We start from the raw sequence: 14370 nt of genomic DNA on the forward strand, positions 1-14370 counted from the left end.
ATATCATAGGAAGTAACCATTGATGGATATCTATAGAGCGGAATGATTCCCCTATGAGCCTTGTAATCACCTGATCTTTTATTTGAAATTGAGTTAGGGCTTATTATTTAAATTTCTCTCATTGTTTACAGTTTATCTTATCTTAGGGAAGTAGTTTGGATCCCTTAGCCGCTAAGAGTTTGTTGAGTCCTTTATCCTATGTATGACAGAGGTTGTTATTGTGGTTTGCGGTCTTCACGAGGAGTCCGTCCAATGCTTACTCGTCCGGACTTGGCATTTGGGTTGCACGATAGGCCCATTTGGCATGTTAGGAAAAATTCAGCCCTTTCAGTTGTCTTGCGAAGTCTCATCACGTGCAACGTGATGGGACTCATACTTATGGTGCTACCTCATGATTTGGGCTTTTACCCCTTTGAATTCCTTGTGTCAGAGACGTCGTTCCATTGGTGCTACTTCATGATTGGGGCTTTTGCCCCTTCAAATTCCGTGTGTTAGGGACATCGTTATACTTTCGCGCCTCTTCACTCCCTTATTTTTTATTTTCAACAAGTTTCCTTCTTTTGAGTCGTACCCTTTCATGTTATATAGTCCTTCTTTAACAAGTACTCATTTCCACTCCAACTCTTTTGGTTATTTTTCTTCTTCTCTAGGTTGCCCCTTTCTCATTGCATTCTCTTCCTCTTATTACCTTTGTCTAGCTCTCTTTTGCTCTCACTATGGCGTTTTCAAAATCTTTTCACCCAATTGCTTCGCCGAGAAGGGGGGTAGATCTTCATGACCCCATGATTCTCCCCCCATAACTGAGGAGGCTGGTGCCAGTCGATGTCATGTTTTCGATGGCCAGCCACCACCACATGCTCTAACTTGGATTTCGTGAGGAGTCCTGGGCTTTCTTGAACCTCATCAAAGGCCGATTAACGTTGGTGGGTTGGTTGTTTTTGTGGTTTATTTTTTGTAATTTTCATGATGGGACTTCGTTTACCCTTTTGCAGTCCTATGCGTGACATGCTGGATTTCTTAGGACTTGCCCCCTGCTCAACTTGTGCCTAATGTGTGGAGGATATTGATGACTTGTTGGTCCTAGAGGGGAATCTTTGTAGCCTTCGAGCTCACTCTAGCAATTGAGTGGCTCAACTAGAGCGTAGTTATTCTCATGCCAATTGTAACAGCCCGTTAAAAATTTAATGATGAAATTTCTATTGGTTTTAGGAATCTTGTGAAGACCCTATAAGTTTTCACGAATCTATTAATCGTATAGGTTTTAGTCTAATTACATATTTAGTGTTATTACTCACTATGGTATCAGAAGTGTGTTTTTTATTATTAGAGATAGTTAGAAAAGTTTTAATTGGACACATGGAAAGATCTTAACCACCTCACTCTTCCAAGTCTACTCTCCACCTTTAGAAAATATCTTGAACTGATTTTCATAAATATTATTGGGTAAAAATATCTTGAACTGATTTTTTTAAATATTATTAGATAAAAATATCTTGAGTTAATTTTTTGTAGATATTATTGGATAAAAATATCTTGAACTGATTTTTTTGTAGATATTATTGGGTAAGAGAGACCTACACTCAACCCTCATTCTAGCCTTATCCTCTCCCATATCTTGTGCATAAATATCTCTAGCCCACTCTCCATGAAATCATCTTCCTTTACACTTTTTATGGAAAGAATACCAAACACTCTCTCGGATAGGTGTTCTTTTGCACACCTATTTCGAAGTTTTTGTAAGTGTTTTATCATAAAGTCTCCTTCATACAAGTTGTTTCTTTTTTAATCTAGTTTACGTGGATAGCTTATTTGTTCTATTTGAAAATCATTTGGTCGGTAAAATATTATTTAAACTCTAGAAAGGTCATTCTGAGAGATAAACTAGAGAATATGTTAAATTTTGAAATTTTTGACCAAGCTAATGGATAGATATTGGTCTGAAATTTTTATGAAGTATTGTTAACATGTGTATATGATTATTGGTTGAGAATTGTTGCATGATTAAAGGTTTTGATGAAAGATTTTCTTAGATCTAGAAATAGAAGAGGAAAAATAGTTTCTGTTTTGAGAAAGTTTAAATTTTTGGTAGTCTAAACCTATTTCAATGGCCTTGATAATTTTATTAGAGGATCCTAAGCCTCTTATATACATGTTATAATAATATTTTGAAGATATTTGATACTAGTTTCAAAGATATGAAATTTTATGTAAAGAAATATTCGGAAAGGCCAAAGTGTGGATGTTATTGGCTAAATTTATGTTTTGGTTAATTTTTAACCATGTGATCTTGAATTAGAAGCTTATATATGTTTTAGGACATCTTTTTAAATCATGTGATGGTTCGGTTTCAAGATCACATCTTTATAAGTCATAAATCAAAAGGTTGATAAAAACAAATTAGAAACAAAAATCAAAGGCAATAGCATATGAGAATTTCGGTTTTATGGAGTTTTAATAGTTGTGATTAGTTTTAAATTTTTCTAAATTGATATTTAAGTTTAGGATAAAATTTACATAAGGCATGTAAATTTTAGTGACTTTTAGAGTTAGCATGCAAAACTTTTAAGTTAGGGGTAAAATGATCATTTTCTCACATGTAGAGAGTAAAATAGAAATTTTACTCTTAAGTTAGCATTTTTTCATATTTCAAATTATTAGTGATTTAGTTCTAACTTTTAGAATTACCAATTACAGTTCCTCGTAATCGCGCTTGAGTTTTTATAAAAAACGTGGAGATCAAGGTAAGTTAGCTTTTAACTTACTAGCAGTCTCCTGTGTATGTATGCTAAGTAAAAGAACTACAATATATGTATGTGTGTTATCATATATACCACGTCATGTTAAGTTATCACATATTTGTCTGTTACACAGAATTTATTCTGTCATGAGTTTCATCTATTACACAAGATATTTTGTCATATATTGCAAGTACATAATGTTAAATATGTCATCTATTATATGTATGTCATGTCATGTTCACTGTTGCAATTATGTCAGGTTAATTATATTTCTGTTACATGTAATATCATGTTATGAAATATTATTTGTTACATGTTTAAGTCATGTTACGATAAAACCTTATCTCAAGTTGGTCATATCTTTCAAATTATATTCAAGTCACGTTATGTTACGTCAGGGCTTTTGTCATTTCGTATTTTAATCACGTTTCATCTTGAGTTACATTTAGTTTCATGGGATCCACAACAACTGTGGCACACAAAGTATGGGGTCACAGCAATTGTGACGCATACACTACGTGAGACACAGCAATTGTGACACGCAGAATACATGGAGCCACAACAACTATGGAGTATGTATTGAACTGCATTGTGACACGTAGAATACATGAGGCCACAACAACTATGGAGTATGTATTTAAGCAGTTAAAGTCAAGTTTCAGAGCAAGTTCATGTTAAGTCAAGTTTCAGATCAAGTTCATGTCAAGTCAAGTTCAGTTCATGTTTCAATTTAAGTTATATCAGTTATGCTATGTTGTACGTCAAGTTATGATTTAATTACTTATGAATTTGGTTATGCATTCATACTTTTACTGTCATCCATGCATCATTAGCCTGTATGCAAGTTTTTTGTTAACTTACTGAGATTTGTAATCAAATCTCATTGTGGTAGTCCCAACTACCATTTCCCCCGAATGTTAAATCTTGTTACAGGACCTAAAGGAGAATCAGGAGCTGATTAACTAGACACAGTTAACTGAGCAACGATGCGACGTCTTGTTAATATAGTAGTTAACGTAAATTACTACTTGTACGATAAAGTTGCATCTCCATATTTTTTGGATCATAAGTATTTTGGACTAGTGTTGTGATCTTAGTTGTTCAATGGATCTTTATATATGAAGTATGTTTTAAGCATTTAGGATATTTTCAATTTAGTGCATAGTATTGTTAAAGAAAAAAAAAATTTATCCGCTGCAAATATTGCATAATATTAGATGCATGTTAGGAATATTGCATCTTATATGTCATGAACGGGGGTAGGTAACCTTGTGTTGTATGTCTCGACGTTTCAAGTGTCCGTTCGATCCCAAACAAAATTTAGGGGCGTCATACCAATGATTGGCAACGAAAGTTTTTCTTTAGCTTAAGTGATGGTTGGGAGTTCATACCTAGTGAAGCCAATTGCCTTGGAGGACAGATGGTTAGAGTCGTGTTCCTGATGACTGAGGTTTCAAAATTATCTTGTCCAATCATGAGGAGGATCACCTTCATCTAGTGCAAGCTTGGGCAGAGGAGAACAACAATTCTACTTGGACGGACATCCTTATAACTCGTGCCAACATCAATAGGTTTGTGGTTTCACCTAGTAGGGCACATGTGTCTGGCCATTAGTTCTTGGGTACTTGGGTGCCCCTTCCCTATCTTGTGGTAGAAAAAGGGGATCGTCATCGACAACGGAGGGCAAGAAAGCAAAGTAGACCCATCAAGAAATGCCCATTGCATATGCTAGGGTCAATCCTTCATATTAGTCTAGTTCCATGCAATGGGGCCCCCTTCCTCCTCCCTTGACGGGCAGTGAAGAAGATTTATCTTGTCCCCAAGCTACTTTGGTTGATTCCCTTGATGCTACTATGGCGCAAACTGAGGTTGACTTGGATACCGTGCTGGAGGCCAAGTTTTCCAGGTAGCCTGATAGTGAAGTCGTTCCCCCAATTCTCCTCTTTTATGGACTCGAGTTAAAGTTGTTGGCTCGGATGAGGACGACGTAGTTGTGTCCCTGGCTTTGGGTGGCGATGCCCTGATAAAGGGAGCTACATTCGCCACTTTGAGCTCATTTGTTGCCTCAACAATTTTAGGGGGTGACCCCTGAAACTCTTGAAATTCCTTTTCTTTCCCAGGTGTTCTCACTCGAGACCTTCAAGGAATGATGGTAGCAGGGGCAAGGTGTCAATTCCCTTGTCGCCATTCAGTACTTCTCTGGTGGGAGATAGTGTACCTTTGCCCACTTTTCCTATCAAGGCTCTTTCGCTAAGGCCCCTCGAGCTTCGTCTGACTGAGTGGGCATCTATAATCTTGGGGTTTATCGGGCCTCGGCTGATCGGGCAGAACTAGTTACTCCTAATGTTTCTCTATCTTTGCCTGGTGTTTCTGTCTCTCCTCCTCCTCCTCCTCCTCTACGTTGTCGAGGTGATGGAGGTGAGATGAGTGGCTTCATGCCCTTTGCTAGTAGACGTTTCAATTTCTTAGGCCTTCATGGCTCCTCGAGTGCTCAGCCAAAGGTTTCACCTTAATCGGTGAGCGGCTGTAGAGAAGAAGCTGTCCAGGCCACTATACATAAGCTTTGAGGCATTCTCTCCCAAGTAAGTTTGTTGTTCACACCTTTCTTTCTTTTGCCTCATTTCCTTTTGCTTCCTTTTTTTTTTTTACTCGTTCGTATTCTCAGGGCGTGGATCATTTGGTTGCCATCTTGGTTGATGATCAACTTGACATGGAGGAGGAAAATCATTCAATGCGTTATTTCATCGGACAGGATCATGGTGCTATTCTTGCTACTCGTGCCAAAAGGCAAGAGATGGCTGAGAATTTGTCTCGAGTTGAGTCTTACTCCCATTCTCTTGAAGACCAAGTTGTCTCCCTTCGTGAGCAGGTTGATGGGCTTAGGTTGGATTTGCCATGATCTCCGTGCTATATGGCAAGTTTGTACTGGTGAATAGTTGGTCTATTGAAGAAGATGCCCCTATCTTTCGTGCCATCTCCTTGTATTTGTCTATGAGGCTCCATAAGTCATGATACTTTTTCTTCACCTTCCCATCCTCATGGGGCGCCCTGCCTGTGCTTTGCAACTCTGCCTCAACCCTATCAACATGGCTGGGACCAACATCCTCTACCAATGCTTTGTTCCTCCTTCTAAGGATCTCATTTTCGCGCTGCACGTTTTCCAGTTCCAATGTCACTATTTTCAACTTGTCCTCCAACTTTGCTGGCATGTTCTCCATGTTCGTAATTGATGCCTCCTGGTCCTTGGTTGCCTAGGATCGTGTATTGGTGTGCATGTGAAAGGCACATTAGTTTGTAGGAAATGAGATCTCACATTTGGCACTAATTTTTAATGACATGTTTCACACACTTACTCACCAGTAACATGCAACCAAAGGAGAGAAAAAACCTAGTGTATAGAAACACTTTTGATGCTTAAGTCAGATGAATTAGGTGATATTTCTTATAGAATAAGGAAGGAAAGTTTTTCATACCTTACGAAGTGGCCATTGATAGATATTTATAGAGCGGAAGGATTCTTCCTTGTGCTTACGGATTATCAGATTGCTTCGAAGTCTGAAGCCACTGTTAGTCTCATGGTATACACTAATTTTTAATATTTTTACACAGCTATTAATTGAATTAATGAAAGGAGTATGGAGACTTGAGAGTGAGCCGTGATTCAATTGATTTGCTACTCAGCAAACTTGAGACCTGGATGAGATCCAGTCTGAAGCCAAGTGGTGGCCACGAGCACATTGCGGCACAAAGGGTGCCCGCATTTTGTTTTGTCAAGAAAAAGAGAGATGAAAAAATGCTTTACCTTACAAAAAGATATTTATAGTTGTAAATTGTGTAACTGTTATATAATTATTTTAAAAATAAATAAATAAAATATCAGAGTTATATAAAAAAATTAAATTTTTAATAATAAATTTTATTATTTTTTAAAACAATTATGCTATGATTATACTCTTCACAATTCAATGTAAACAAACTTCCTCGGCAGTAAATTCGATTCCTCAGCGACGTTAGCGTAAAAGAGATCATGATAACCGACTGATACCGAGAACGAACCTCGTTCGCACGAATTTTCGTGGAGGTAAAGACAAAAAAATAAAAATAAAAAATTCAATTTTTTTTTTAAAAAAAAAAAAAAGGGGGAATCGGTATCTTCTCCTACCCTACGACTGACTAGTTCCAAAACAGATCAGCTTTTGTGCATCATATAGACCTCCCAACCAAATTAGCATCAAACTTTCTCACGTCTCTTCCATATCTTGAGAACCAAACTCACTTTGATCCATCGTCTTCAACATTTAACAACCCTAGGCTCTCTCCACCTTGGTCAAGCTCGCGCACACGCCACACCATGCCCTCTTCCTTTTCTACCCCACCAACGACCCAAAACCACTACCTCCAGTGCCTTCTTGACTCTGCCCGCCCCTTTCTCCGTGGCGAGCTTGAATCAGTCGACAAGAATTTACCTTCGCTCGTCGCTGTCTTGCGCTCCGTTGGGGCCGGTGAGTGCTGGCACAAGCATGGCAGCTTCCTTGATCACCTCGTTGACATATACCGCATCCTCAAGATTTGGAAAGCACCGGACTCCGTGTGCCTTTGCGGCCTCTTCCACTCAGCTTACTCCAATTCTTACGTCAACCTCGCTATATTTGATCCCTCCACTGGCCGTGACGTGGTTCGTGGCCACGTTGGAGAGGCTGCGGAGAGGTTGATCCACTTGTTTTGTGTAGTCCCAAGACAGCCTATCATTCACGATGATCTTTTATTCCGGTACTCGGATTCCGAACTCGTCGAACACCTCAGGCTTTCCGCGATATCTATGAGGAACGCCAAGGAGAAGGGGTTGTTCGATGAAGATGAGGGATGGAGGAAAAAGCTGCAGGCTCTTCTTCCGGCCGATGGGATTACTGTGAAGCACATCAAGACCGGGGAAGATGTTTTGCTTTCAAGAAGGGTGGTCGCAGTTTTCCTTTTGATGACCATGGCGGATTTCGGTGATCAAATTTTTGGCTTTCAAGATTCGCTATTTGATAACTTCGACGGTCGCCTCAATTTCTCAGGAAACAATTATTTGGCTTTGTGGCCTGGCAATGGCAAGCCAGGGCTATGGCTGAATTCTGTATCGAGGATGGGAGCAATATACAATTTGATAGTGAGAGAGGAAGAGATTTTGAAGGAAAAGAGGAAAAAGGACGGTGACGCTGGTGTTGAGACTGATAGAGACGAGGATATTGGGCTTGTGGTGCCACCAGTTTTTGACAACTGTAGCAAGGTTTTGGATGCGGAGGAGCAAGTAGCCGCAATGGACTTGTATTGGGAAGTTGTTTGTGGCGTGTCTAAGAGTGGGTTAGAGAGGGCTGAGGAGTTGTTGTTGAGGTGTGTCCAAAAGAACCCTTTCGTTGGGGAGCCACATGTGGTGTTGGGTCAGGTTTATTTGACCAAAGGAAGGTTTGAGGAGGCTGAGAGAGAGGCTGAGAGAGGGCTGACCCTTATGCTGGAGTGGGGGCATCCATGGGATAAGAGGATGTCCTGGGAAGGATGGATTGCTTGGGCTAGAGTTTTGTTGATGAAGGCAAAGGAGAAGTCATGGCCACAGACTTCATGGGGCATTCTCAACTTGGGTCTTGTGAAGTGAAGTGCTTCTTCAGTGTGTGCTGCAGCCTTAAAAGATTTGGATTTGCCCGTCCAATAAATGAACTTCTGTTTACAGCCTTTTGTGTCTTCGAAGAAAGTGCCTCTGCAGTCAGCCTGCAAGCAACCATAAAATCTACTAGCTTCTGCTTTCCTGAAGTAATAAAAACAGTGTGCTTTGTAAACCATTTCGTATATAAAATTTCATGGTTTCCCTTCTTGTGTTTTAAACGTTATCTTCTTAAGTTCAGCTGAGTTTAGTTAACACTCTTGTCTATGTCCCAGCAATTAATGGTGGCACCACCAAACAACTTGCCAACAACAACAACACAAAGAACTTCCCAATACATTAGTGTACTTTTCAAAATCCCGGAAAAATTAGTGTACTTGTCCCGGGTTAAAAAAATTAGAATTATTCAAAAAGCAGAAATGTTCGAACACTACCAAGAAGATAATCAATATGTGGTTGCAACATACGTCGCGGCAGAATAAAAAATGTAGGCAGAACTGTGAAATTGATATTTTACACTTTCCGCCTCAAGAAATGGGTGACAGATCTTATTAAGAAAACCAAGAAAATTTGATTGAAATCTGACTAAGAATTGTGAAAATAAAAAGCGTTAATGCTGTTTCTCCAGAACCTCCCAAGTCGAAACCCCTCGCCCCCGAGCTCTACCATGGTTTATCTATCTACTTTTTGTGTCCCACCCTTCTTGGAGTTCAATGTAATTTATCCCTCCTACAATGTGGGATTGGTAATGTTTAGGTGGTGGCATTAGGAAATGAAACGAAGTATGATGAAGTGTATATTTCATTCACTTTTGAGAGATTGTACATAGCGGTGAAATATATACATGAAAGGGAATATAATGTAATCTCATGAATTGTAGGATATGAGATCATTGTACAGCAGCAAAGGAATAAACTGCTTGATCTACTATGGTTGAATATCTTTATTACAGATTGCTTGGCCATGATTTTCTTAGTAGTGATTCTCAGCTTGAGCAATGGTATGCTGACATTCCCCTTCAAGCTAAACAGGGGTGAGCACACGGTAAGCTTGTGACAAAGTGTGGAAATTTTGGTGCAACAAGTGGCTTAGTAAGAACATCAGTCATTGATCCTTACCAAAAATGAAATGAATCACAAGTTGTCGATGAGTAACATGTTCAAGCACAAAGTGGAAATCAATAGCAACGTGTTTGGTGTGGACATGAAAGATGGGATTGACAGAGAGGTAGGTTGCACCAATGTTATCATACCAAAGAATGGGAGGCTTGGGAAGAAAAATTTGGAGTTCCTTTAGGAGAGCTTGTAAATAAATTAGTTTCGCAATGGAGTTCGCAAGAGCTCGATACCCAGCTTTAGTGCTCGAACGAGCCACTGTTTGTTGTTTCTTAGACCTCTATGATATGAGATTGGTGCCAAAATAAATTAGATATCTGCTAGTAGAACGGCAATTATTAAGACACCCAGCCTAATCAGCTTCAGAAAATGCTTGTAAAATGGGAGTAGAATCAGGTCAAATGTGAAGGCCATGAGAGGATGTCAAATGAATATATCGAAGAATTTGCTTGACAGCCTTCCAATGATTGACCGTAAGATGCTGTATGTATTGAAAAACTCGATTTATAGCGTAAGAAATATCAGGTCAGGTTAATATAACATATTGCAAGGCACCAATTGTGCTGCGATATAAAGTTGGATCTGAGAAGGCTTCACTATCAAACAAATAGAGTGGTTGAGCAAAGGACATAAGGGTGGGAACAGGCTTTGCATTGTGTCTGTTTGTTCTTTGTAAAATGTTCATAATATAATGAGAATGAGATAGAAAAGTCCCATCAGAGTGATGATGAGTTTCAAGACCTAGAAATACACTCAAAGTATCCCAAATCCTTGATAGGAAGATCACAATGCAGCTATGCAAGGAAAGTCGTGATTGGCAACTGAGAAGAATTAGTGATAAGTATGTCGTCAACATAGATTAAGAGAAAAGGTTCCACATTGTTGTAATGATATAGAAATAGAGAGGGATCGGCCTTGGAAGCATGAAAACCCAACTCAAGGCATCGTTGGCTCAATCTAGAGAACCAAGCAAGAGGTGCTTGCTTAAGACCGTAAATGGCTCGATTCAATTTACAGACGTGATAGGGGTATTGAGTATGAATGAAGCCTTACGGCTGAGCCATGAAAACAGACTCCAAGAGCTCACCATGCAAGAAGGCGTTCCATACATCCAACTACAGATGGGCCATCGACTTGAGTCAACTATGGAGAGAACCAACTAAATGGTTTAAGGCTTGATGATTGGGCTATAGGTCTCTGTATAGTAAGACGAGGTTGCTGAGTGTAGCCTTTAGCGACGAGATGTGCCTTGTGGTGCTCAATGGTGCCATCAGTTTGTCATTTGAGTTGAAAAACCCATTTGGAATCGACCACATTCATGGACAGATGATAAGGAACCAAACTCCAGGTGTGATCTGCATGAGAGCATCAAATTCAAAATTCATAGCTTGGTGCCAAGAAGTGTCTTTGAAGGCAGTAGTGAAGGAAGTGGGTTCCAAAATAGGGGATAAATCGGTAGCAGCAACCATTGTGAGAGGTGGATAAGCGATATTGCCATCAGAGAAGATCTATAGCTTGATGATTTTGTTCTTGAGTCGAGTGCACATGGAATGAGTTGCATGAGCAGGTGGTGGAGGTGGAGTGCAGACTGTTGATGCTTGTTGAGTGTAATGAGCTGGAGATGTCAAATGTGCAGGAAAAGTTGGTTGAAGAGAGAAGCGTGCATGTGGGGAAGAAGATGATGTAGGCACGTGACTATGATGAGTTGAATTTTGAACAAGCCGTGGCCTTGTGGACTGTGAAGGCCGAGACCCAAAATTTGAAACAATAGATTGTACTTGCAAAAGAGAAGAAAGTAAAACAAAAGATTGGTCCGTAGTGGCACCACCAGTTAGTTTTGACGGGTTCTCTTTGAAAGGAAACTGTAACTCATCAAATTGGACATCTTTGGAGATGTAAAGTTGACTACTAGTCTAATGAAAACACTTGTAGCCTTTATGAGAAGGGTTGTAGTCAAGAAAAATGCACATTTTGGATCTAAAGTCCAATTTGTGAGAATTATATGGGTGCAAGTAAGGCCAATAGGCACATCCAAAAGTATTGAAAATTTGTATTTGGGACTAGTGGGAGACATGTAAAAAAGAGGAGACTAATTTTTAAGAATAGGAGACGAAAGATGATTAATGAGGAAGTAGGCAGTTTGAAAAGCATCAGTCCAATATTTTCGAGGAACACTTGCATGGGCCTTGAGGGAAAGACTGGTCTCAACAATATGACGATATTTACGTTCGACGGAGCCATTTTGTTCATGGGTATGAAGACAAGTCAATCGGTGAAAAATACCTATTGATCGAAAATAAGTGTTGAGACGACAATATTCCCTTCCCCAATCAATTTGAATCATTTTAATTTTGTGGTCAAATTGACACTCAAGAAGCATTTGAAAATTGTAAAAAGTGCGCTCAACATTAAATTTATGAATCCAAGGAAAAAACTAAGTGAATTTATTAAAATCATCAACCAATATCACATAACAGTGGTATCCATCCACAGAAGGAAAATGGGAGGGTCCCCAAACATCTGAGAAAATGAGATCTAGAACATGAGAGGACTTAGATGAAGATAAATAAAAAAGGAATTTTGTGACTTTTTGCTTGTTGGCGTGAGTCACAAATAGAATCAACTTTATTATTAGAAATAGAGAGTTTATTAGAAAATAAAATATGACAAACTAAATGGAAAGAGAGATGGTCAAGTCTGCAGTGCCAAGTTTCAAGAGATGATCTCTCCCCAAGAAAAGCAACTTTAGAGGAAAGTGATGACGACTGTGGAGACAGAAGATACAGCCCATCTTTAGTTGGTCCGTGAAGCAGGACATTCCCCATTCTGAGATCCTTGACATAGAAAAAAATGAGAGTGAAACTTAAAAAAGGCATTAATATCGAAAGTAAACTTACTTATAGAGATTATATTTTTTTGAATGGAATGGACATGTAAGAGTTGGTGTAAAAAGAAGGATTCAGGACAGGAAGAAATATGAAAAACACTCATGTGATGAATATTCAAACCTACTCCATTGCCCATATGAATCTGATCAGATCCAGTATATTCATCAACTTGAAGATTTAGATTGGACAACTCAAAAGTATGATAATGAGTAGCAGCAGTATCAGGGTACCTAGCCTGATCAGTGGAACATTTGTTGGTAGTATACAAATGCTTGATATTGGTTAGATTGTTCGATTTCATAAGCATGGCCAAAGCGATGATAACATTGCAATGCAGTGTGTCCAGACCGATTGCACATTTAGTAGGTGGGGCAGCTTCCATTGGGGGTGGAATTATATCTACCACATCCACGACCTCTAGAACGAGCATTATTTTGATTGGAGTTCCTCGAGTTAGAATCTAAAACTTCAGAAGAAGGAAATGAGTTACGACCACGACCACGATTATTGTGGTTACGAGAAATTGTATTGGCTGAAGCAGTGGCCAAATCAAGAGTTGCATGGTTGTTTTTTCAGATGAAGCTCATAATTAAGAAGATGGACGTAGACTTCTTGGAAAGACATTAAATCAATTCGTGTGGTGAGGGACGTGATTAATGGATCATATTTAGGACCTAAACTTGCAAGTAAATAACTAACCAATTCATAGTCAATAAGAGGTTGGCCAATGGCAGCCATAGTATCTCCATAGCTTTTCATTTTTTGAAAATAGGCTGGGATAAAAATAGTTCATGTCTTAGATGAATCAAGACTAAGTCCTGAGCTCATGAGTCCTGAGTTCATGACATTGGCTCAAGACTGGAGAGAAAAAAGCTTGCTCCAAAGCAACCAAGACTTCATGAGATGTGTGTAGGCCAACATCTTGGGTGAGCACTTCTTCAAAAATGGATGAAATAAAGGTAGAGAGCAAGAAATTATCTTGCTGGTACCATGCAATATAGTCGGGATTTGGGGTTAAAATGGGAGAGGTACTGTCAAGTGTGGAAGTATAAATCATTCGTGGAGGTGGGATCCGAGAGCCATCAACAAAGGAAAATAATTGTTGCCTATTGAGATAAGGAAGAATTTGGGCTCGCCACAATAGATAATTGGTATGGGTGAGTTTTATGGAGATAAGATGAGAGATGTTGTTAAGAGGAAGAGTGGGTGAAGAAGTATGGTTACTTGAAGATGAAGCCATGGTGAAGGAAAAAAAAAAAAGGAGTGGGTTTGTTATAGATGTGATACCATGAAACAGAATATGATGAAGGGTATTTTCATTCACTTTTGAGAGATTGTACATATCGGTGAAATATATACATGAAAAGGAATATAATGTAATATTGTGAATTGTGAGATGAGATCATTGTAAAGCAACAAAGGAAATAAACTACTTGGTCTACGATGGTTGAATATCTTTAGTGCAGATTGCTTGGCCATGATTTTCTTTGAAGTGATTCTCAACTTAAGCAATGGGTATCCTGACAGGAAAGATGTGCTGCCATTGGTCGATCTGCGTGGAACTCTTATGGGATAAGAATTTAGATGCCATCCAATCTCTCTCATTATCTAAATAGAGATTAACCAAGTTGAGTTTAGCAAAACCAATCAAGAGTTTTTTGAATTCCAAAAAAGGTGCAGGTTGCTGCTTTGATTGGATAAAGCAAAGTATTCCAAATACGCTGCATGTGAATGAGTTTTGCATTTTGCTAAGGTTTAAGTTTATTATATCAAGCACTGAATGATTTAAGAAATTTCTTCAAAGTGGACATGATAGAGTTGCAAAGTTTTTTTTGCTTCAATTGAAGCCTAGAAATCATACAAACTGGGCTTCAATTGCATCAAACTGGTGATGGTGCTTTGAATTATTGGTTGCTAGAATAAGTTGTCAGTTTCTAAATTTCTCTCATAACCTGACTCAATTACCACATCAATTCTAATGCCACCAA

General features: G+C 39.0%; 1 protein-coding gene and 1 non-coding gene across 2 annotated transcripts; one reads left to right on the top strand and one right to left on the bottom strand.

The window, feature by feature from the left end:
- Positions 1-6901: 6901 nt before the first annotated feature.
- LOC122297240 lies at positions 6902-8600 on the top strand. Its single transcript, XM_043107233.1, has one exon. The coding sequence runs from the start codon at positions 7090-7092 to the stop codon at positions 8371-8373; it is 1284 nt and encodes a 427-aa protein (XP_042963167.1). The 5' UTR covers positions 6902-7089; the 3' UTR covers positions 8374-8600.
- Positions 8601-12963: 4363 nt separating this feature from the next.
- LOC122298039 lies at positions 12964-13102 on the bottom strand. The gene has a single exon (XR_006239097.1). It is a non-coding gene; the product is annotated as a small nucleolar RNA Z247 (small nucleolar RNA).
- Positions 13103-14370: the final 1268 nt, after the last annotated feature.

Source organism: Carya illinoinensis, chromosome 15 (assembly GCF_018687715.1).
Source record: "Carya illinoinensis cultivar Pawnee chromosome 15, C.illinoinensisPawnee_v1, whole genome shotgun sequence".
Lineage (NCBI taxonomy): Eukaryota > Viridiplantae > Streptophyta > Magnoliopsida > Fagales > Juglandaceae > Carya > Carya illinoinensis.

Bases quoted from the DNA above. Each gene is read 5' to 3' on its own strand.
- LOC122297240 (XM_043107233.1), top strand. From the start codon at position 7,090: ATGCCCTCTTCCTTTTCTACCCCACCAACGACCCAAAACCACTACCTC.